General features: G+C 37.4%; 1 protein-coding gene across 1 annotated transcript in view; it reads right to left on the bottom strand.

Moving 5' to 3' along the window:
* Positions 1 to 24548, bottom strand: part of LOC131792580 (dnaJ homolog subfamily C member 13-like) — a 42488-nt gene extending 17940 nt beyond the window's left edge. The window contains exons 1-45 of the mRNA XM_066160148.1: positions 24378 to 24548; positions 24174 to 24249; positions 23071 to 23146; positions 22564 to 22637; positions 22410 to 22454; positions 21829 to 21885; positions 21282 to 21371; positions 20606 to 20659; positions 20379 to 20461; positions 20000 to 20059; positions 19127 to 19190; positions 18303 to 18398; positions 17615 to 17706; positions 17402 to 17487; positions 16799 to 16879; positions 16335 to 16411; positions 16153 to 16219; positions 15886 to 15991; positions 15256 to 15355; positions 15004 to 15111; positions 14513 to 14586; positions 13808 to 13889; positions 13558 to 13614; positions 13144 to 13265; positions 10375 to 10450; positions 9812 to 9850; positions 9376 to 9432; positions 9006 to 9098; positions 8264 to 8343; positions 7614 to 7659; positions 7449 to 7508; positions 6233 to 6378; positions 5778 to 5853; positions 4963 to 5046; positions 4695 to 4757; positions 4381 to 4482; positions 4138 to 4245; positions 3391 to 3593; positions 3051 to 3135; positions 2476 to 2541; positions 2009 to 2097; positions 1553 to 1598; positions 1321 to 1402; positions 747 to 819; positions 330 to 411 (exon numbers count right to left, since the gene is read on the bottom strand). Coding sequence (XP_066016245.1) covers positions 330 to 411; positions 747 to 819; positions 1321 to 1402; positions 1553 to 1598; positions 2009 to 2097; positions 2476 to 2541; positions 3051 to 3135; positions 3391 to 3593; positions 4138 to 4245; positions 4381 to 4482; positions 4695 to 4757; positions 4963 to 5046; positions 5778 to 5853; positions 6233 to 6378; positions 7449 to 7508; positions 7614 to 7659; positions 8264 to 8343; positions 9006 to 9098; positions 9376 to 9432; positions 9812 to 9850; positions 10375 to 10450; positions 13144 to 13265; positions 13558 to 13614; positions 13808 to 13889; positions 14513 to 14586; positions 15004 to 15111; positions 15256 to 15355; positions 15886 to 15991; positions 16153 to 16219; positions 16335 to 16411; positions 16799 to 16879; positions 17402 to 17487; positions 17615 to 17706; positions 18303 to 18398; positions 19127 to 19190; positions 20000 to 20059; positions 20379 to 20461; positions 20606 to 20659; positions 21282 to 21371; positions 21829 to 21885; positions 22410 to 22454; positions 22564 to 22637; positions 23071 to 23146; positions 24174 to 24249; positions 24378 to 24445 — 3651 coding nt within the window. The 5' untranslated portion in view covers positions 24446 to 24548. The remainder of the gene's footprint in view (positions 1 to 329; positions 412 to 746; positions 820 to 1320; positions 1403 to 1552; positions 1599 to 2008; positions 2098 to 2475; positions 2542 to 3050; positions 3136 to 3390; positions 3594 to 4137; positions 4246 to 4380; positions 4483 to 4694; positions 4758 to 4962; positions 5047 to 5777; positions 5854 to 6232; positions 6379 to 7448; positions 7509 to 7613; positions 7660 to 8263; positions 8344 to 9005; positions 9099 to 9375; positions 9433 to 9811; positions 9851 to 10374; positions 10451 to 13143; positions 13266 to 13557; positions 13615 to 13807; positions 13890 to 14512; positions 14587 to 15003; positions 15112 to 15255; positions 15356 to 15885; positions 15992 to 16152; positions 16220 to 16334; positions 16412 to 16798; positions 16880 to 17401; positions 17488 to 17614; positions 17707 to 18302; positions 18399 to 19126; positions 19191 to 19999; positions 20060 to 20378; positions 20462 to 20605; positions 20660 to 21281; positions 21372 to 21828; positions 21886 to 22409; positions 22455 to 22563; positions 22638 to 23070; positions 23147 to 24173; positions 24250 to 24377) is intronic.
* Between the last annotated feature and the right edge of the window lie 196 nt (positions 24549 to 24744).

Genomic DNA, 24744 nt, shown 5'->3' on the forward strand with positions numbered 1-24744 from the left:
CCGTTAATCAAGTCTCCACTGGTGCAAAAAAACGCACTAAATCCATTGAAAGCGTTAAGAAAGTTTTTCACTTTCTATATTAATAAAGCTTTCTGATACAACTTTTCAAAGTTTCGACGACTAATCAAAAAATAATAATTTTCAAGTATTCGTTTGAAACGCAGTTACGTATTTTACACTCACATCAAATGCAACAGCGTAGAACAGTTTTGTATGGAAGAATCTCCCAACGATGTAGTAACACACAAAAGAGAACGAGGAAGGTTACGGAAGGAAAGAACCGACATAGACTGCAAGCAATTATTTTTTAAGGAACGATGCAAAATTACCTGGTACAAGGCCCTAGTGTTGCTTTGTAATCTTGGTGAAAAGTCCGCTAAGTGAGTAGCAATCTTCTCTATCATCAGCCGCCTAAAAGAGATTTATCCTTATTTAATTAAAGGCAGAAGTTCATTTCTTAATCGAAGTCTTCCTTGGCGTTACAGTCCTGACTGATTAAGGTCCCTACTGATTGAACGCTAGGGACTCACAGATACTGAGTGAGTACTAATAACGACTGAGCTACGAAGCCATTTGTTGGGAGGGAGGCAAAGTTCAGGGGTTCTTTGCTCCCACTGGTCAAAACGTTATTTATTTCAATTAATTTTGAAGATGACATAAACAGTACACAAACCTTACCGGACATAAACAAATGCAATAAAGTTGTGATTGAGGTCATCGCACAGTAAACCCAAGTTCTTTCTTACCTCATTTCACTGTTCCAAATAGCTTCTGGTGTGTCGAACTCGCCAAGGAAAATCTCAGCAAACTTGTCAGGACCTGAATGTCAATAGAGCGTCTATAAATCTATCTGACGCAGTTTCAGTCGTGGATAACCATAATTCAAGTCCCTGATCCTTCCCAACACTTGAATATTTATCATGTTGTCAAACTTTTGAAGTTTTTTTACTATTTTTCTCTGATATTTTTCTCGATTGAGTGTTGTAGGAATTCGGGATGGCGCTGGTTTCGTTCTGTGATTGGTTCACAAATCTTAAGCCGTCTTCTCGACCAATCAGATGCGAAGCTTAACCAACCACGACTTGGCTATTCACATTTTCCCGCCTTTTTACTCATTAACCTATCATTGACTTCTGTCATATTTCCCCCTAATTTCAATGCCTTTAGGATTACTTTGCTTTTACAAAACGCAATCCAATTAAGCTCTGTTCATTATTGGCGTTTTTGATCTTTCTCTAAAAACCTTTAGCTGTTATTCCAGTTAAAAATCGGCATTGGTTGATTCGATTCTAGTGTATGTCACAAGAAACTGCAACCCACCATGATTTTCCAGATAACAGACCATGGCCTCTGGGAGAATGGGCCCGATTATGCTCCTCTGGAACAAATCTGACTGTTGACTCTACAAGAAGAATTAAATGACTCATGAGACTAAGAATCGGACCACGAAAATAACAACTGCTTGAAAACTGTGAATTATAAGGCGAGATTGGAACTACGTATATGGCTTCTCCCGTTAAAAAGCTTCCCATATTTCAGTTTTCCTCCTTACCTCTTCAGATCTGAAGGCCTGTTTAGTGTGTACTTCTTTCAAAAATCTAAGAAGCAACAAAGAAAAATGGTAAGTTAAGCACATTGCCTGGATACAGAAACTTTCCTGTGTTGCGATTATGCATCTACAATCACCAACGTTTCATTTGCAACAATTTACTCTCTTAAATTGTTTATTTTTCTGGAAACATTTCTTCTGTTAAGTTACGAAAACTGCAACACTTCAAAAAGAGGCTAGACGGCGAAAGCTTTTTGTTGCGGTAACGATAAAATTCCTCAGCTGTTAGAAAAGCCCGATGGAAAGAAACCGCCACCCCTCGAGGATAACAGCCCTTGCACCGAAGAAGTCTTTAACGCCAGTTAACCACAATGCAACTGATTGTTTCAAATGAATATTGATATAGTGAAGGTTTTTCCTTTGGAAACTCTACCATAGCTTGCTGTACAAAAAAATTACCTTCCAATGGGGAGAACATTTGACCCAGTGTACATCATTATAAAGAAGAACACTCCAGTAAGATACAATCGTGGAAGGATGGGGTTGTCCTAAAGCAACAGAAAGTAAAGGATTGAAACAAGTATATAACAATTCATTGTTGTCTCGTGTTGTGCCAACTGTTTTCATCCATTGGCTGAGTGAAACGGAATAAGTAGAATATGTTTTTTCTCACACACTGCTGGGACCTGGGAATGAGTTATACGACTGGGAATGAGTTCTACGACTTCTAGTGAGTAGTGACCCACCGAGAGGATTTCAAGTTGTACTGTAAAGTCGCTAGTCCATCCACAAACGTTACCAACTGTGCAATTTTTCAATTTTGCATGATGTGAATTCTCAGGTTATGGCGATGAGCCTTGCATAGCTACAACAATTAAAACAACTGTGCCACCATTCAAAAAAGCTGCCTTACCAAGGATACTTACCACCATCATATTTAGAAGAAGAATGGCCACTTTTTCCACAATGATAGGATCAAAGGTCAACAAAAGCTGTAGAAAGAAGGTAACAAGAAAAATAAATTTATGGACCAGCATAAATCCAAAAGTGTTATCCCGAGGAACGTATACTTCGTGGACCTCGATATTTCTATGTAAGTCTCTTCTATGAACGAATGTTTACTGGTGATAGCTAAAAGGAAAAGGTTTAAATTTAATGTTTAGCAAAATCAAAGGTGAATAAAGGCGGTAACTACGTCAAGAAACTGTGGTGCTGCGTCAGTGGAGAGTATCAGAAGGAAATTTGGTTTCATCAACTGAGTTGATAGTGTAAATTGGCCACTGTAAAGAGTTTTTTAAGCTAACGTTTCGAGCGTTAGTCCTTCGTCCATTCGCTCTACCTCAAAGATGGTTGGAACGCTGTTTTGCTACAAACGGCTTAAATTTTTCCTAATAACCCGCAAAACACGTTAAAATTTATTTCGGCTGTTAACAGACGAATACCAACATGGACTTTCTTTGACTATTTGTCAAGTATTTTTCCCTTGTAGAAGACACAATACCTGAACTAAATGGGGTAAACATGTTGCTTCTGACAACATTCTCTTCGCTCTTGGGAGAGGCCGCACTATGGCACCATCAACATCTCTGGTAAAAAAAAAAGAGATGAACAAATGAATGATGTGGCATCTTTACCTCCCACTAGTGCGAAATTTCACTTTACAAACACACTCCGTAACACCATGTTGGAGTACTCTTTGAATTGTTTCACAAAATGTAAGCTTTATCTTGGTTGTATCAAGTAAAAGGCACTGATGTCCAGAAGGGACACCTCTGTTCATAGGGACACTTTTTCTAGTGATGGGAAGTTCCCTGAATAGAGATTTCACTATCATTTTGTACCTGTTGGGGTAAAATTCACAAATCTTGATCAGCATGTTCAAGATCAAGACAGCCAGATCTGTTTCATTCATTACTGCACTGCCTGTTGCCAGTAGATACCACTTGAGCTGCGGAATACTCTGCAGTGGTCTCCATCCATCCATACCCTGAGCCCAGCACTTTGTTTCAGGACGGAGAATTCCTTCAGCTGACATATCCTTCATCTGGGAAAATAGAAAGTAGTAATATTGGTAGCATTCTAACATGGCAAGGGCGCTACATGAGCCCAACATGACCTTGTTATGACGTCATGACCGTAAATCCGTCCGGTTCTGTCTGCTCGTACGTTCAGCGTACGTCTTAACGAAAAAAACCATAACATTCTCCTTCCTAAACACACTGACGAGTTAGCAGGGACAGGTTAGTACGTACCACTTGAGGAAGAAAAGTTTCAGAGGGAGACAACTTCTGATTAACAGGTATTTACTTGTTGTCTCTGTCTGATGTTCTTAGATCCGTTTACCGAATTGTTCGCTAATCCGCACCCATCTAGTTGTACAGGTAGTCTATCTGACGTTTCGAGCGTTAGCCCTTCGTCAGAACGATGGTCAATTCATTTAAGTTATCGACTCAGTTGATAATACTTAATTACCCAATCAGTCTGTCAGTCAGTCGGTCACTCTCTGTTTGTCAATTTGTCAGTCAGTCAGTCAGTCAGTCTGTCTGTTATTGTAACACCTACCTCAAAAATCAAGCCTTAAAACTTACCTCTTTAAAGCTGAATGGCCCCAGCCTCTCTTTCTCCTTATTGCCATAGTACCACTCTTTCTCACTGTCACGCTGCATCATTTCGGGAGATGCCTCAAGCAGATTACTCTTTAATACAAACAGAAAATTATAATTAGCAAGAGGACGATACACATCACGCAGTGATAACAGAGGTGTTCCCGGCCTAACTTAGCTACTTCATTTTAGGATCATCATTTGCGACCAGTGCTCTAGTGACATTACCTGCAGTGGCACTACAGCTCTTGAAGTGTGAAGATGGGCCAGTGTAAGAAGATCCACAAGAACTCTGATTCCATTCACATCCATCATCTCTTTCACATTTTTCTGCATCAAGAAACAAACATCGTTTTAAATCAGTGACGCACAACGTAACAGAGACACTGGATAAAGAAGAAAGACTCTTCATGGCTTGAGAATTCTTTGAAAAAGCACTGAGATTTTAGTTCGAGTCATCATTTTTTCCACTATCAACGTGTACTGTAGCGATTTGACGCTCGCAGCAATTGAAATATTTCATCTCTCTTAATTTAGATTACCTTGTTTTTGATCAGTGCATTCAAAAAGAGTATAAGGCGATCTCTCTCCAATCTGTCTGTTGTCTGTAAAAGAAACACCATTCGCCAACGTCAGCACCTCGAAATACATATTTTTTAAAAAAATTAAAAGCTTTCACTAGTGTAAAATATCATTGAGACTTGTCGACGTACCTCAGTATCGTTCAAGTGAAGTAAAATTACATGACCGCAATAATGCTACAAAGAAAACAGTTTTATAGTCCCTTAACGTGAGAGCAAATGAAACTACCTTCTCAAGCATTCCAACGATGTATCGCGTGTCATTGAAGGCACCAATTTCATCGTAGCATTTGCTGTATACCTTGGTCATGGCCTGACGAAAGGAATAAAGAGGACAAATCGTTTTACCCATGGTCACAAAACTTTTTAACGAGAATCAACTCAGCTTCCAATGTAATCTACTATTGGACTGCTTTTGCTTTACTGCGCATTGTTTTTGTCTAGTTGTAGTTATCTAAGAGACGACAACTCTTACTTAAGTCTCAACCACTTTAATCTGCACTTCGTGCGTATAATTTGCATTGTTTTGCGTAGTTACAAAAATATTTGCCTCGTCTTGGAGATATGACGCTAGAAACCTTCTAAAAGGAGATCAGAAAGACTGAATTACGGAAGCAAGTCTGAATCGAAACAAAATTTGGCAGGGACAAGGGATTGGAAGACAAATTGTAAGTATAACATTTTGTCATCGAATTAGCAAACATACAATAGTGTAACGTTCATTTTCATTGTTATTTCAATTGACTGTAGACATTAATTTATGATAAGTTACAATTTTGTTCCGGAACACAACGTTGTAGCAAAGATAAGATAGTGCAACTAAAAATCTCGAAATCGTCTTCTCGTTGGCTCTTCTTCAATTTTCCTGCCGTCTCACACGTGTGCGCAGATCATAGTTAGACTCAGCCAGAAAAAAAAAAAAACCAATAAAACTGTCGTAACTTGACCTCTTGTATTTTTAAACACGTTAAGGAAGCAAAGCTAATAAATGAGTCGATTACACCGGCGAGAAGTGTTCCTTTCACCAGAATAATTGTTACTTACCTGTAAGCACATGGCTTTCATGGCAGGCTTCAGAGTGAGAAGAAATCTGTGGTAAAGATCATTGAAGAACTCCAACCTGAAAACAACAAAGAGGACAAGAGGACATGCTTTAGCTTAAAGCAAACAATGTACTATATAAACACTATGTTAAGGTGCAGGCGAGTAGCCTAGTTGTCAATGGAACGGAATCTAGTTTGAAAGTTCCACATTTGCGCTCTGGCTGGACAATTACTTTGTATTCTTGAGTAAAACACTTTACCCTCAGAGTACCTGTCTCCAGTCAAGAGTACAACTAGGTAACAGCGAATTTTCAAGCCGAAAAACGTCACGAACACTTACGGGGGTACCCTAAAAAACTACTTTTTTAACTCCATGTTACAGAAACAGAAAGAATTCCTGGCAGTCAAGAGCAACTGTACTTTTAGGGTTTAATCAAGTATCAGTGTGTTACTTACGAATTGTGGATCATAGTTTTTCCTTCCTCTTCTTCGAGAAGCAGTCTGAGGTAGTAGTCTCCAATTTTTATCTCTTCACTAAGACACTCGTATCTCACTTCAAATTCTTGGTGATTCCAAGAGATGACGTGATTTGAACCAAGATCCTGGGTTATTGAGAGATTAGAAAATATGACCTTAATGATACAATATGATTTAGATGAAAGTTATTTTTAGTTAGCAGTATTTTCAAGACGCACTGTTTAATTTGTTGTATGGAGGGGGGCGGGGGGGGTGGGGTTGGCGGATGAAATCCAAGTGTGTGACTAATCAATTGGAAATTACTGCGCAGTTCTTTCATTTGGTAATGTTTATCATGCGGCACAAGATGGCTCTAACTCTTCAGTCTGTGAACACAATCCAAGTGAGAGTGACCATTCAAGTGAAAGCGACTAGGTACTCCTTTCAGGTGGGACCTTTCATCATGTACTTCAAGGCGGTGGTGTTACTAGGCAAGCCTTGAAATGGAATCACCAGGGCAAACGGAAAAAAGAGGGCCCAAAAAACACTTGGCAGCGGGACGTTCAGGCTGAGATGAAGAATTGGGGCCACACCTCGACTACATTCGAAAGATTAGCCCAGAACAGGACGAGGTGGAGAAAGGAAATCGTTGATGGCCCAAGCTCAAGGAGAAGCAAAGAGCATAACTAACCAACAAGGTGGTTTCTACATGTGGCTATTGAGCCTGTTAATAGTTTCCAAGTGACTATTCAAATGAAAGCTACTGGGAAGTACTTTCATGCAGTAATGTTTACGATGTTGTATAAGGTGTCTCTAGTTTTATTCTAACGTGTCCCAGGAGCACGGGGCGAATTGATCTATTGCGTACAGATTTCCCGCACGAAAAACTCCTGTTTTAATTTCCCTGTAGTTTCAACGGTACAACCATCAGAGGCATACACCGTCAAATATTACAGGTAGCCGTTCATGAAAACAAGATGATCACTTCGTAAGCCGCTCACATTTGAGCTGCATGTACAAAAGTACTTTCATGTGATCCTTCGACCACCACTCCCAACGGATTAAATACTCAACCACTGTGCAAAAAAAGACTCCTAGAAAAATTCCTTATGTAACTGCATCATAGAGTTCACCTTTTCTAATTTCTGTGGTATCTGGATTTAACATATTTGACACATACAAGAGATGATCAAGAACAAAAAAATGGATGCTGCACCTTGTCCACAGCAAATGCCCTCATCTCTGCCTCTAAGGCTTCCCTCAACTCTTCTCTCGTCTAAAAGAAACATTTTGAAACAACAACAATTACAATTCAGTCAGACAAACTTCCAGAAAAACGAACTAATCCGTTGCAGCAACTACAAATTCTTTTAGAACTTACCTTGTAGTTCCAGATAAGATTAGGCATGGAATGATCTTGATTGAACCTATGAAAAGAAATGCAGGGTTCATAATGTATGTGTTGTCTGTGCTTTTTTCACAGTCTCATTTGCGTATTTTGAAAAGGTTACATGACTACGATCACTATCACATCTATCTTTTCTAAGCCAACGAAGAAAACACTCTTATGTGTGCTAGGTGTCATATTCTGTGTTTCGTAACAAATATTCCACTTGTGAGCTTTCCAGTATTAGCCATCTTTCATTTCCAGCTTGTTTTCACAATGCGAAGGAAAAACAACGCCCTGTAATGTAACTGTTGACTTGAATTATTGCGACCTTTGTGTCGTTACTTAGAAGCAGTTTGCATGGTTTTCCTTATTGTTCTTAACACAGTCAATGTTGGACTTAGAGAAAACCTATCAACCCTTTCACTCCCATGAGTGACCAAGACAGAATTTCTCCTAACAATATCAATATAATATCAAGCAGGCAAGTGATGAGAATAAAAAAAAATATATTAATTAGGGGATTATGAGTTGATCCAATACCAAATTCTCCAAACTAACATCACAAGAACTGTATGGGAGACAGTAAGGAGAGTTACCAATGAGATCTTAGGAGTTAAAGTGTTAAGGTCCTCCTCACTTACTTGTAATAGAAAAGTTCCCAGTTTGCATCACTCTTGATTCTTTGCCTTCTTTTCCTTAAAATGACAGGTTTCTGGTTTGTCTACAGAGAAATGTTATGTAAATATTACTCAAGCTTGTAGAGTAGAACTATGTCATAAGAACAGCACAAGTTCCACATTGCTGTATTCAGTTATGAAGACTGAGATGTAGAGAAAAGAGGTGAGAATAAAGATGGCCTTGGCCTGTGCAGGTGGCAGTTGTTAGGTTCTTGACGAAAATTGGCAAATAGGTGGAAACAAGAATTTAGTAGGTCTTTAAGTACACATTCCTTCTGTTGCCTTGCCGCTAGCTACACACGCTAGGATGGCCTTGGTAAATTGTGGATGACTGCAAAAATTGTTGCGGTTACAGATGCTGATACATCTCTGGCTACCATCTCCTTCCCTTGCAGTGCAGTGGAGTACATCTCCACCACTCTTGTTATAGGCAATTTTGTCAGCCACTCCACCCTTCTGCTGCCATCAAGCACCCACTTCATTGCAGGGGTTTTGATAACTTTTACCATGGGTGGCTCCTAATGTTGTAATAGGAGGCTGTGCCGTAAGGTGAAACCCAGAAAGGAGCCTTTTAACAGGCTTTTATAACCATTCCCCTTCACTCTTTCACCTAAGCTCTTTATATTTAATCACAAGGATCTAACCAGACAACAGTAACTGTTAGTACTTAGGAAAGTTCCATAAGAAATCGGAATTTAAACCTTACTTCTTTTGATTTCAGTCCCATTTTCGTCCTCCAGTGAGTGAGCACAACATCCAGTTGCACAAGGTACTGATGTTTCTTGGGTTTGGAAGAATCCTTGAACAGCAATTCCAAACAAAAAAATTTCAAACGCACGAAAATGTCACATAAACCTACTGTAGTATATGGCTGAGCACACAGCAAAAAAATCAGTAACACAGTAGCAGAACATCAATTTTGACTGTCTCAGACTTTCTTTCCTTTGCTGTTCTTTGCTTTGTTGCACACTTATGAAAAAATAATGACATCTTTTTGCCTTCACATCAGAGCTCAAACAAAGTCAGATCTCAAACATAGGTATACTGTCCTGGTATAAAAACATTTTTATGTTTACCTCAGCAAGTTTGACATTGTCTCTGACATGCAGTTTATCTAACTCCACTTCTGGGACCTGTATTTAAAAAGATGATGGCGATATTAAGTTGCAAATTTCATTCATTCCCACTCCCTCTCTTAACCCTTTCAATTCTTTGAGTGACCAAGACAGGATCTCTCATCACACTATTAGCACAGCGTCAAGTAAACAAGTGATGAGATTTAAAAACATATCAAACTGGGGGATTATTAGTTGATTCAATGCCAAATTCTTCAAACCCATATCATAATAATTGTATAGCAGAGAGTGAGGGGAATTACAAACAATATTGACGAGGGTTTGGAGTTGAAGGGGTGGAAAAAGAACTCATACCACAACATCTTCAATGATGATTTACATACACAACAAATATCTAAAACTAAACATATACAATATTCAACAAAAGAAATCTAACCTTCTCCTCTGATTCAAGGTAGTTCATTAGACCCGCAGGCTGAAATGGACATAAGTAAAATCACATTAGAAGCTCGTCACTAAGGCTCTCTGTACATGAAGTACAGTTCACATACAGTGTACAGTTACTCGTGGACTAAGACTAATCTTGGCAGAAACGAGACTTAAAGATAATTTACGCATGCGGACAGATGACCCTGTTAAAGCCTGCGTCTTGTTCGGGCAAGTTAGCGTCACTAGTTCATGATCGTTTATACGGTTAGCCATGTTTGATTTATAGTTGGAGTGGACGATGGGGGTAGGGGAAAGACGATTCCTATTACCCCACCCATCCCCTCTCCTTCCTTTAGACCGTCGCTCAGCCACTTGGTACAAAATTATTACTTTCCCCAGCCTTCCACTGCTGTAAAAATCAAAGATGATGCCAGCTATAATTTTCACCAGGAAAATACTGTGCACTCACTCCTCAAACTTCACGCATGCTCTGCGGGTTAGTCCCAGCTTTTGCCATATGGCTAATGAGATACTGTTCCCAGACTATTTACACTATAAGAAAACTCTTACCATGATCCTCTTCAGAAGACCCATCGCAGTGGGATGGCCAGTCACCCACAGGGTTACCAAGTGTCTGCTGAGCTGCCTGTAGGTGAAAAAACCCCAATACATCATCAAAAGAAGAGCATAGCACAGGATAAACTAATATGAGTAATACTGGTAATGTTTGATATCTTTACACCCTAACATCAGTATGCATATTCTCCATACTGTTCTCTATACATTTCCTAAGGTGCTGACAAGGAGAATTTGTCTAACAATCAAGAGCTTCTTCGGTTTATGATTATTTACTTTATTCTTGTGACCTTATCATCTGATTCAGGGTTGATATTACATTGCATATGGACGAATTGGACACTAATAATAATAATAATAATAATAATAATAATAATAATAATAATAATAATAATAATGGTTAATTAACAGATCCACCAGGTGGCTCTTCCCTGTTAAAATGCGTCAATTACAATCAAAATAAAAAAATCAAATTAAAAAAAAAAAAAATCAAATTAGGTTATTTCACAAATTATGCAATATGCAATTAAAAGTAGAAGTAGGATTAACAGAATAGAAATTAAAGTAAAACTAACTAATCGCTCTGTACTCTATTACATAAAAAATTCCTTGAAATTCTTAAAAAGGTTCTATAATCTTTACAGTTTCTAGTAGATTCCGGTAAATTGTTAAATAGCTTCGCCGCCTTATCTTGGAAAGTGCTGTTTTCGGTCGGGACCACTAATCTAATTGAATTGCTTGAGCGCAGTTCCTTACGGCATTCCTGTTTTATTATTTGCCCCCGCAGGGTTTTTGGCCCCAGAGGGCCAAAAACCCGAGGAGGCACCTTAGGACTCCCTGCGTAATATAGAGGAAGACTGGAGAAGAGGGAATGTGGGTATTTTCGGTAGATCATAACCAGAAAAAATCTCGATTTGATCGCTTGCACGGCCGCAAGGTATCAACGTTTTTCCCGCAAATGGTCATGGGTTGCCAGTAAAAAGACACGCGCGCGAGGACTTTTAGGATCGGCGTCTTTGACACGAGATTTGTCCTAGTATAGAGGAAGACTGGAGAAGAGAGAATGTAGGTGTTTTCGGTTGATCGTAACCAAAAAGAATCTCGATTTGATCGCTTGCACGGCCGCAAGGTATCAACGTTTTTCCCGCAAATGGTCATAACTACACAACTGTAAACAACAAGCCCAACTCAAAAAAAAAAAAAAGAAAATGGTACTGTAGGGCGGGGGCAGCTCTAGTGAGAACTATAACTAGTTTAAAAATAATTTCAATCTATGGGGTCATGGGATTAGAAAAAGGAGTTGAAACTACATTTTTTTTTTCAAGCCACTTCAACAGGAGGAAATTCTCAACAAAATAAAAATCAACTTAACAATAACATTGGTGCTGGATAAAAATTATATAGCATCATTGTTATCATTGAGTTAATTTTTTGCATGAGATGCCTCTGCCTCTGAGTCATGTTTAGAGAACTGGGTGCAGTTTCTGATAATGACAGCTGAGTTACTTTCTTGGACAAGATACATGTAAATCACTCTCACAATCTCATTCTCTTCCCAAGAGTAAAAGTATATTATATGTTGGGGAGTTACCTACACTGAACTAACTTCTTTTCTAGGAGAAAAAATTCTCCTTATAGGTTAATGAATGCTAATCATTGAGCTTAAGACTCATAAGACATAAACAGTACATTTGATCTAAAACTGCGTTTTTCATGCATTATAACTATACTGGTTTAAATTTCAAAATGCACAGTAAAGGAAAGATCCAATTCTAAGATTACCAAATGAAAAACAAAACTGCAAACTACAAACTTTCACTTGCAAAAACTGCAAAGCAAAATCCATATCACATGCACAGTAGATAATTATACAAGTACTTCCTACCCAACTTACTTCTGAAGGCATACAAGGTGAGTGTCTTTAGAAGGACAAACATATATTTATGACAAGTAATTTTATTTAAACAATGTTATATCTGTTATATGTGATATACACTTACATACATCTTCAAATTAAGTTATAGTAAGTTTGTTTTGATAGAAATAGTTTTTTTGTCAAATTTAACACAATATTTTGGAAACAACATGTGGTAGTTTAGTTTTCTAAGAACTTTCAAATGATTCAACAAAATTTTATTATCAAGAATTTTTGAAAGTGAAATTTTATTTTAAACACAAACAGCATGAACAGGCAAATGTATGTGCAAATGTTACAGGAGCACGGGGCTAGTATATCTATTGGTTAAAGAATTCCAGCACGAAAACACCTGTTCTGATATCCCTGCAGTTTCAACAGAAGAATCATGCGCAAGATTGCCCTGTCAAATATTACAGGTTTGCACTGTTTGCAACAAAGGTAACATTGAGCATAAGTTGTTTCTAAAATTCAAACACAGTGATAATTAACTTTATACTTAGTCTTATTCTGAGTTCCTTCAAAGGATCTAAGCATCAGACCTTCCAATTTTTCCCTCTGAAGCACTGTCGCAGTGCTACAGAAAATTCATTGGTGCACTATTGTAGGCCATAAACTGCCAAATTGCCAATCTTAACTATTTGTGGGATACTTGTCACATATAAACCTGTGGTGTATGTACTAACATGGCCAGGCTCAACAAGGAGTTCTCTTAAGCTAGCTCAGTAGAAGAGCATCTCACCATGGGAATGGAAAGTTAGAAGTCAGATTTTTTTGCAGAGGACCCAGGTTTCATCATTGTCAAACTCTTGAGACAAATAAATCACATTTTTCTTTGCATATCTCACCTGTTTGTGAGTAGCCTACTGTCTGTACTTTGTGTGTACATGGCTGTGTGAAGATGCCTAGGAAGGGCTCCCTCCGCCAAAGCAAGATCCTGCATTTTCGCTGCAATCTCTGAATCTCCTTCCTGTAGCAGACATGTTACAAAAACTTTAAACTTAAATAGTTGAAGGGGACAGTCTTACCCCATCCTTCTTAATAACTTTCTGAACAATTAACTCCATTTAAATCATACTGTAATAATTTACTTGCCAATAAGTTCTTACAGTCACAGACTGGGTGATATTTTCTACATGTTTCCATCTTAAACAACAAATTTGTAAAACAAAGTTCTTTTCAGATGTAAAATGTGAGCAAGGCTACATTTAGAGGAACAGAATCTTCAAATCAATCTTATACTCAAAAGTTTTAACACTAACCTCGATGACAGCTTTCATAACCATGCCAGCTCCTTTGACAATTGCCATGGATGGATGCTAAAGGATTGAAATAGTGTTAAGAGCATTTGGTTGGTCTGAGATAGCACCATCATTGTTCACTGATCAAAATTTGTGAGGTACATGTATGTGTATACCACAGTCCAAAACTCTCTATTTTAGCCATGAGACAAGATTATCATTGTGATAATCTCCCCCAATATTGAATGAATTACACTCTGCATGAATATACCTGAAAAAGCCTAAAAATATTTCGCCCAAGGTCTGCAACCATTTCCAGCAAAGTGTCAAACTGTGTTCCTTCCGTGGTTTCGCTAAAAAGGACAAGTAAAAATAGTTGGGAATTAATCAAGACAAGAGTCCTTAAATGACTACAGTAGTAATGGTAATAGGACTGAGAGGAGTTCAATTTGCTCTGAAATCATACACTGTACCAGTGATTACAAAATGTGAAAACTGTGAAGCAGGAGTCGGATTTGTTAATAAAGAGTATGAGTACAGACTGAATTGGACAACATTAAGTCCTGCTGCCAATTAATCAAAACCACTACTAACAATATCTGAAAACAAACAATAACATTCCTTTGAGAAAGGGCTTTCAGTATTCATTAATATCCAAAACATTGCCTAGAGTAAAATTAATAATTTCACCATTTTAAAAATTTCCCAGTTTTGTAGGGAAGTGGCTGTTGCCATGATTATTGTAATAAATTTTGTGATTAGTGGATTTAGCTAGGTGGCCACTGTCTGATTGGCTGCTTTAATTGTCTGATTACAGGTGTTCAATTACAGCTAACTGTCCAATTACAACTTTACAGAATTATTAGGGGAAAAAAACCAACTGAGGCATCAATCATATTTGAGAAAAATGTAATGGTTATGTGATTATGGGCAGAAATACTGCTTGTAGCAACTGATTGAAAAATGTTAGATGTACCTGTATGGTGGACACAATGCAAATGTTAGGAAGTCCAGAAGTGAACTAACAACAAGAGCCCCTGTGCTTCTATTCTGAAAAAGAAATAACACAATAAGAGTCAGAATGTTACCATTTCTGACAATATGGAGGCTTTGTCAAGACAAATACATTGGGGGAAGGTTTTTAATGCACTGAAATTTGAAGAGCAACTGTTTATCGTGGACAGAATTCAATGTTAAATCACAGCTTAGTGATAAAAGTTCATGCAGAGTCTGACGGATGAGAGGGCATGTGCTCCGAATGCTGCCATCAGAAATGCCCAGAGTCACCCTGCAATGGACTCCTGATGGCCAATGAAAGAGAGTCTACCCCAAAGAAACTTGAAAGAGAACTGTAGAAGGGGAAATAAGGGATAGAGGTTGGACATAGTAGCAGCTTGACCAACTGGCAATTGGCAGAAATTCATAGCATTCCCATGTAGAGGCTGATGAAAAGTTCATGGCACTTACTACATGTGTAGTGAAGATATCTAACAATGTGCCAAGGAATTTCCTGGATGACACAAGTGAAGACTTATTCATCTGTTCCTGTCTGAGGTCATAATTGTCGTGCATGGGCTGAAAAATATAAATTCAAAGAATTATATAGTTATTGCAGATGGAACAAAAACATTTTCCTGCAAAAAATTCACATGACCCAGACATTTTCCTCTTATTTTTTTAACCCAGCCAGTAGGAAATAACAACTTAATCTGCTCTTACCTGCATCAAAGCACAGAGCATATCAATAGCAGCATGTGTGACTCCATCATCATTCCTTTTCAGAGCTTTTACAACCTTCACTCCAAGCTTGTCTCTGAACCTGTAACACATTAAATGCCATAAAGTACAATCATCATAATAACTGGAATTTATCTGTGCATGAATAGCAGTTACTACATGCATTGTCTTTAAAATCATACAAAGTTGATCCTAAATTTTAAATAGGAGCATAATTGATGCAGTTTGAAATCATTGTTTCTTCCCTACTTCTGCACAGAAAGTCAAACAACTCAGCTTTGTACAGTACAAAGAATTTTGAATCCAATCTCTGTGTCATGTTACACCCACTTTTGTCTCAGTGCATGCAATTTAATGCTCGAGTTGATTGATTTCATGTTTTTTTGCATCCATTTTATACTAACATGCAAGCATTTTTCTCACACTTATGCGCATGTAGTGACATGTAAGTTAGTACATTGCAGGTGCGCAGTGCTTGGGATTTGCACTTGCATCAAGTGCATGTAATGCTGCGGTACATGTGAGGGTTCTTTAGCCCCTTCATTTCTCAGAAAATACATATGTTTCAGAAGTTCCAAAATATATCAAAACAAGTTGATAAGATAATCTTACTTGGGTAGAGTTGTGAAGGCTTCAAATCCTGCTTTTGAAGCAACAAGTCTGCGAATGGCTTGAAACTGTCCTTCTAAATCTTCTACAGAGATGGTGTTCTGATCACCTAGTAAAAACATGTTCATTGAAACAGTGTAACCTTTAGAAGGTATGTAATGGTGAAAGGACTGAGTGGAATTTTTTATATTTTGATTAAGTAAATAATAAGTATTCATTGAAAAAAATTTTTTTAATACAATATACACATCATATGGGAGGGTGTCTCACCTTCCATTGCTAAAAGAGCAGTGATTGCTCCTGTTATGAGCTTTTCCTTGTTTTCAGCAAACAGCCCCTGCAGAGAATACGAACAATAATATTGTAAGTCTAAGACTAGGAAAAAAAAAGGAGTTGGTCACAAAACAGGAGACTGAGACAAAAGGTGACACTGAGTGACCCACTGTACTTACATCTTGTGTGACTGCATGGAGCAATCCATTGTAAGGAATATTGCTGTTAAATCTTTCTACTGCTTCTGCAAATGTGGCTGTATGGAAGAAAAGAGGGAAGTTGAAACTAATTACAGATTTTGCTAACAAAAGATTATCATGATAAAATATCAGTAAAAATTAAAAAGACATTTTGTCAGGAGAGGAAGTCAGGTTACATTCACAGGAAAATACACTGAACAGTACATGGAAAAAGTGATGGCTTTCCTGTTGGGCAGCCTTACATGATTCCATATGTACAAGTCATAAAATAATTATTTAGGGATAAAATTAATAGTTAGCTCCAATTAAATTCATAAGTGCTTGTTTTGTACCAAGGCTATTTTTTTACTTTCTAGGCAGCAGTTGATCTAAAATCAGTGGTATTGAATGATATTGAGTCAGTTTTGGATAACTTTTTTGCTCGCAAACAAGACAGCATGTACCTGGAGGAACTGCAAGAAATCTGAGATGTTGACTTTCAACTTCCTCATCCACGGTTGAAATGACTGGTGCAAATCTAAAACCTGCACAACAGAAGAACAACAGAAGAGTTCATAATAAATATTCTACAAATTTTCATGTATTTATTATTAATTTAGAATAAAGAAATGAGTAAAAAATAAATGAATGGAATTTAACGATGGACTTCCTCTAGATGGCTCTTCTTGTCTTCTGCTTCCAGATCAAATTGGAATTTGGAGTGTTGGAAGTCTTCCTTCCATGTGCACTTTATCTCAGTGCAAAATTCAAGAGTTCCAAAAGATTGAATCTGTGTCATATAAATGTGCACACAATTTATCCTCTCTTGTGTACACTTTTTGTTACAAGTATTTGCATGTGCTGATGTGCAGAATGCATGTTTTGCATCTGTAGTCAGTAGGAATTGCAGACACCTTCTGAAGCTAATGTTTTTGTTTGATTACACACATGCATGCATTTACACACCACCATAAAGACATTTACACACCAAAACACACAAGTGGACCATTACACATGAGAACAATTTAGGTACAAGTTATACATGTATGTTATGAATGGTGGCAAACCTCTAATGGTAGGTTTCATTTTGACACAGACATCCCTGTTGCCGCTGGCACGAACTCCATCAAGCAGACTGGCCAACAGTGAGTCCCTGCAAGAAAATTTAACAAGTTCAAATTCTTTCATTCTAGTTTCCAATAATAATGATAAGGAGTGTTAAGATCTTAGAAGTAAAGAGTTACATACATGTACAACTGTACATATTCTTGACTGGTTACCTTTCAGTTGACATGAACCTCTTTGTTGCTCCACGCACAAACTCTATGGTGAACATTTGAGGATTATCATTTGAACGGATGATGGCAAATACCTGAAAATAAAAGAAAAATTGACAATTATACATGTACATCACTTGTAGATCTTCCAAACCATCTTCATATGATGTTGAGCAGTGTCCAGTTGTTCAAAAGGTGGATAATGCTATCCTACAGATAAATTGCCATCCAGCTGATAAGTGTTAACCCTTTAACTCCCAAGATCTGACTGCTCATTCTTCCCTCTAAATGCTACACTTTTCCTTGTGAATCAGTTAGGAGAATTTGGTATTAGATATAGGTAACAACTTCTAACTGATAAATTTGAGTATTCTCGTCACCTTTTTGTTGGATAATGTATGGATATTATAGGGAGAATTTACATTTTCATCACTTCTGGGAGTTAAAAGTTAAGAAAATGTACTGCTCTATCCACTAGATAGAGATTTATCCTGTGAGTAGCATTATCCACCCTTCAAAACAACCACGATCAGCTACATATTGGGAATAGAGAAATAATGTGAACAAAGGATACTGGCTGGATATAAAACCAAATTCTCCTACTGGCAAACAACAAAATATATGCTCAACAGTTGGGAGAATTTGTGCCCAGATCACAGAAGGGACAAGAAACTTCACATTTAAAACTTACATCAGAGAGGGGATGACAGCTCACAATAATGTATGTTGCAGGGTCTCTTTCTATCATGCATGTCTCTGATAGACACAATGTGCGAACAACAGGATCCTTTAAAAAAAAGTCACATCATATATTACCTTTAATATCATTGTCAAAAAATTAAATTGATTTGGTTAACCCATTATACCCTGAGTGACCAGCATTTAATTTCTCCTTACAGTTACACTGCTGAATCATTAATTGAGATCATGTTGCATAAGGGAAATGATCACCAACTTACATGCAGAAAATTTTGATTGTTAACCCTTTAACTCCCAGTTCAAATTTCTAATTCTCCTTACTGTCAACCATACAATTCTTTCAATGTTAGTTCAGAGAATTTAGTCTTGGATCAACTAATTATACCCCAATTGATATTTTTCTTTATTCTCATCACTTATCTGGTTGATATTGTGTGGATATAGTAAGGAGAAATTCTGTCTTGGTCACTCATGGGAGTTAAAGGGTTAAACAATTCTCCTTGTCAGTACCAAAGGAAATGTATAGAGAAGAGTATGGAGAATGTGGATACTGATATTAGGGTGTAAAGAATTGATAAAAAAAAAACTATGAATAAATTAAATCTTAACCATAAAAATCATCTATCAAATGAAATGGTCACCACAATTGTTCAAACTTAGTAAAATTGTACCTGAAGTCATTTTGTAAACAAAAGAAAAGAACTCAGCATAATTGAAATTGTTAGAGAGTTAACACAATTAATTAATTTAAATGTGGACAAGTCACATAATGTCATTCAAAGGTTTAATTTTTGGTCATTATCATTGAAAACTTACATGATGTCTGGGTGAAATTTTCTGAACTTTGAACTCAGCTATGGATGTGATGTGCTCATCTTCACTGTGGAAAAAATATGTATTAAAAGTGACAATGGTAAAGTCTTAATTCAGGCCAAGTAGGCCATGCAGCCACAGCTTTTTGAGGTTTCCATGGCATGAAGGAGTCTTACCTCTCACCTCTGGAAGATGCACTAGCCTGCCACTCAGTGCACTGGGCTCCTGGTCAAGAGGTCTGGGTACAAGACCTGGTCAGGTCAATGTGCTGTGTTCTTGGGAAAAATAATTGACTCTCACCATGCCTCTCTCAACCCAGGAGTATAAATGGGTACTGGTGAATTGTCAGGGAAGCCTGATGAAATGCTGGGGGGTAATCTTGTCATGGAATAGCATTCCATCCAGGAGGGAGTAGTAAAACTCACTTCATGCTACATTGAAATGGGGATAAACTGTGACTGGGTGCGCCAATAGGTTGAGTACAGACTTTACCTTTTACCTGGATGAGATACCAGTCCTTCCCAAGGTTATTCCCCAATACTGAGAAGGTTAATAAGTGTCTTTCCCAAGAACACAACACAATAACCCAGACTGGGGGTCAAACATAAACTTTAGAACTGCATTGTATAGAAGTCCAACATGTTATGAAGTATTGTGCCAATACTTCTCCCACACTATCCCAATATCTTGTAAAAACACTGTGCTGATATAATCTTACTAGTACATAATGTAATTATACTATCTCATCAAAATGCCTGAAAAGTGGGTGGAAAAAAGTTTGGATTTCCACATCACTTTGCAGGGTGTGTGTGAAACTTTCAATCAAACATTTGCAAGTGGTAATAAACTTAACTAAAAATGTAACATTCAACTTACCTGAATTTTCCAAATTTGTGGCTTTGAAACTGCTCAAATGTTATGGGCTTACTTTTTTGTCTGTAGAAAGGACAAAGATAGACAAGTATGTTACTGCTATGGTTTCTCCTACTTTCAGTAAAAGAGTTTCAACTTGTGTTAAAAGAAACTTATTCATATACTGAAATAATTGTTAAACAAGATTCAATCCATTGGAAAAATACAGTGTGGTGCATAGTGAAAAACAGTAGCAGGAAGAATTCATGATTGTTACAGGAAAATACAAAGGGTTGTCTTTGGTGTTTAAATTCTGTCAACTCTTGGGAGACATCAAAGATTAGTTATAATTAATCATAATTTCCAATTTGCTACCAATAACATGTAAATCAACTCTACGCACTTGATTGCAACTCCAACATGTGCCATTGCATATTCTGACATTTTCTTCATTAACTCTTCTCTCTGTTCCAGTGCAAAGAGATGCTGAAAAATAACAAAAATATCAAAAAGATGGAGAAAAGCTTTCTTGTCCACTGAACTTGTAGAATAGACTACAGGAGAGATTCTCATAGCAATAAAAATCTGCAAAATCTATTATTGTCACTATTAAGATACTATGCAACTTACAAGTCTACTGAAACCACCATAAACAATGGCAATTCCACCAGGATAGTCTGACACCTAGAGAAAAATAAAAGAAGGGATCTTTAGTGAACAAATTTGACATATTCTACGCCTCAGTCTGAATGTGCTTCAAGCTGCAACCCAAAACTTTTTGGTTGCTGAGGGAGGAAGACAAAATTTGGCCAGAAGATTTGTCCAGAAAATTTTCTGTAAAATTCAGTAATTTGGTGGCCTGTGTTGGGTGTTCATCTGGCAAGCTATTACATTTTAATTGATAGTGCTTTGGGTTAAATCTTACATTGAGGAAAGCATAAATGATTGTGAACAGAAAATTTATTTTTTGTTTGCTTTTGTTTTTTGTGTTTTTTTTCCTGGCACCTAAATCCTTAACCCTTTAACACCCATGAGTGACCAAAACAGAATTTCTCCTTACAGTATCAATACAGTATCAAGCAGACAAGTGGTGAGAACAAAGAAATATATCAATTTGGGGATAATTAGTTGATCCAATACTAAATTCTCAGAAATAACATTATAAGAACTGTGTGGTTGACAGTAAGGAGAATTACAAATTTGATCTGGGTGTTAAAGGGTTAAATTGAGCATAAACCCCTACTGAAGTACAGGAGTGGTACATGTACATTATATCAACGAAAAGTTTGTTTTACATTACACTGACCTGCACAACACCTTCCAAATCCTTGTAATCATATGAACACAGCTTTTCTCTTGTTGTAGGATCAATTTGGTCCAAAGAACAAGGCGTAACCTACAGGTAGTAAGAGGAAGCAACATTATGTCAATAAATCATGTTTAACCCTTTCACTCCCAAGATCTAATTAGTAATTCTCCTTACTGTCTGCCATACAATTCTTATGATGTTAGCTCAGAGAATTTGGTATTGGATCAGCCAATAATCCCATAATTGATATTCTTCTCTATTCTCATCACCTACCTGCTTGATATTGTATTGATATTGTAAGGAGAAATTTTGTCTTGGTCACTTATGGGAGTGAAAGGGTTAACAGTTTAAATCCCAGAACTGATTAACATGTAACTTCTCCCTCTAATCTCCATACATTATCCAATTAACAGGTAATGAGAATACTTAAACCTATCTAGCAGATGTTATCTTGATCTAGCACCTAATTCTCATGACTAATTTAAAAGAAAATGTGTAGCTGCAAGAGGTTGAAGTCAAGTATTAACTAATGTGTTTCTTTTACCTCTAACACTATTGGCAGCCTTGTGTCACTCCAATGATACTTGTATCCATTGAAACGCTGAAATTACAAATGAATTAAAACAATCTTGCACACAACATAACTTCACATAATTTTCAGAAAATTATTTACAACCTGGGAGCTCTCTAAAACACTCAAGTGGTTTTTCATACAGCCTAACTTCTCTCTGTTTCTTATAAAAGGAATACGAGACAATTTGAAAGGATAAGCTAGCAGTCTAAGTTTTAATAATTTTTTACAGTTACTACACATATATCTACATTCTGGTTGTTTACTGAAGAGAACAGTTCAGGAAGTGAGAATGCCATATATTTCTAATTACCGCCCTTTGTCTTTAAATTAAATGTAACTGTAACATGGTCACCCCAATAACATGGCCAATTTGTTTTGCACATTGGTAACCCTCCCTCCCTTCTCTCTCCTTCCTTCTACTCTACCTCCCCTCCCCCTCCTCCCCTCCCCCTTCTTGACAACCCAAACCCAACACTTAACAAAGGGTTCTGGACACTCACAGCTCCAAAAAGAAAAATTTGATTCTAGAACATATTTGACTTAAAACTTACCACTTCACTTCCTGCTTTGAAGTCTGAGAACTCTTTACGAAATCTCTGTAAAAATGATTCAGACAATTTCAAATTTACTTACGATAAGACAAATTGTTTACACTTTGAAAGTATTACAGCCAAATCAGAGTGAACTACTTTACATTTAACTTACAAGAGCCTCTGTCAAAAGATCAGCCCTGTGCTCTGTGGAGAATGTCATACTCTGGATCTTTTTACTTGCACCAGCTGAAAATAAACACAATGAACAAAATTTTATTTACTATTACTTCTAACTACACTGTGCAAAGTAAATCTCATCTCAAAATAACACCTACACTTTATAGATTGACCTTTTCAGTAGTAGAAAAGAGTGTTACATTTAAAATTGCTGAAATTTTGGCAATGTAAACGTGCAGTACTTCTTGTAAACGTGTCTAAAGACTGAACTTAACATGAACATAAACCAAAAACATTCATTTCCACTTTCATAATGAAATGAGTCAAACATGCACTTTTGAGAAAATTCAAGTGAAGCTGAATACCACACAAATCAGTGCTTGACTTGCATGTAGAAATTTTAGCAGAGTTTGAACTCTTTTTCCCTGAAATTTAATAACCCGCAAAATTTTTACTCTACACAGGATAATACACTTAGCATGTTCATTTCTCTGCAACTTACTTTTCTTCATAGTTATGATCAGCTCACTAGGAGCCTTTGCACTTGGTGCAATTCTACAGAAGTCATTGTATGCCCACTGAAAAAAAAACAGGTAGCTGGTCAAAAGAAGGACTCATATTGCGCACATGAATAAAGAAGGGTAAGTTTCTGATTAAAAGAAACTGAAGTTATTGAGATGAGATTTCACAGTGAACATTCCATGAGGTAGCTCCTCTTGTCCACTGTTACTGGTTGAATTGGAATTTGAAAGGTTGATTTTTGTGGATGGAGGAAAATTGAAGGACCCAGTCAAAAACTCTTAGAACAAGGATGAGAACCAACAACAACCTCTACCCACATTGACACCAGGCTGGGAATCAGACCTGAGGCACAATAAAGGGAGGCAAGTGATCACACCACTTTTACTAACAGTTTTCCCTGATTGTTTTTCTTACTTCTCGTCATCATTCTGCCAGAAAATGTATCATTATTGTAAAGAGAAACTACCCAGTGATCACTGCTGGAATTGAAAGGGCTTACGTTACATGTGAATTGCACCAAGACCTGATCAAGCTGCACCAGATTAACTTGGGTCATATCATGTTGGGATGGAGTTACTTGAAATTGAAATTGAAATAATAGAACAGTTTCACTTTCTATAAGCTGTAAGAGGCATTGTTGTAAGATGTGATAATGTATGAGAACTACTGTATACTGGATACAAAGACTGAAGTTTACTCTACATGTACGTCGTATTTGCTAATACTGATTGCCATAAAACAAAACTGATTAAAAAGTTTTGATCTTTGAAAATTTTCTTCTGTGCAATGGAATAATTAATATAGGAAAATAACGCGATTTTTTAAATGATCAGCCGATTTATTAGTAACATTGTAAAAAATAAAGTGACTTTCTATTTCACATTTTGATGACGCCGCGATTATTAACTTTTGTAGTAAATGAAACTGAAAAGATCTTGAGACAGTCTATGAGACTTAACGCTGAAAAAAAATTAACTCTCTACCATTTGCGTTGTAGTGCTTCTCCGGAACAAAATGACCTCATTGCGGAAAAAGAGGTACACTGTTACAAACAGGGGTAAGGAGATGGGGGTTTGAGGATACCTGATTTGTGACCTCGAGGTTAGACGGATTGTACGTTGTAATTCCTTTCGTTCCAATGGAGAAGATCCTCTTGTATCTGCAAGTGATAACGAGAACATAGGTTTGCAAAAGAGTCAGAAAACTGGATATGAAATGTTGAAACGCGCGATAAGCAAGCCTCCATGCCAGCGGCGATCGATCTAATGAGCAAAAGTGTTAACTTACTTTCCGCGCCACGAATGCTTCGTGGTGAAGTAGCAGGCTACGTCCTCGTTCCCCCAGACTGTAGCCATCCTTAGCTTGGGTTTCAGTTGAATCTAAGTAAATCCTAGCCAGGAAGGAACGTGATCACGTCCCTCATCATATTAGGGGAAAGGGTCGGCCATCTTGGTTTACGTTGTGGTTACTGCGCAAGCGTTACTTGAGTAGTCGATCCAGTCTAAATATAAATTCGCTTGTCACGGCTATTTTGATTGCGGAGGCGGATTGGGGGAAGGGCATTTGATAGTGGACGTGGCCTCAGGAATGGGTTCATATCTTCAAATTTCGTTCTTATTCTTAAATCCATCCTCTTTCAGACTATAGTTTTACA

Source organism: Pocillopora verrucosa, chromosome 13 (assembly GCF_036669915.1).
Source record: "Pocillopora verrucosa isolate sample1 chromosome 13, ASM3666991v2, whole genome shotgun sequence".
NCBI classification, from domain to species: Eukaryota; Metazoa; Cnidaria; class Anthozoa; order Scleractinia; family Pocilloporidae; genus Pocillopora; species Pocillopora verrucosa.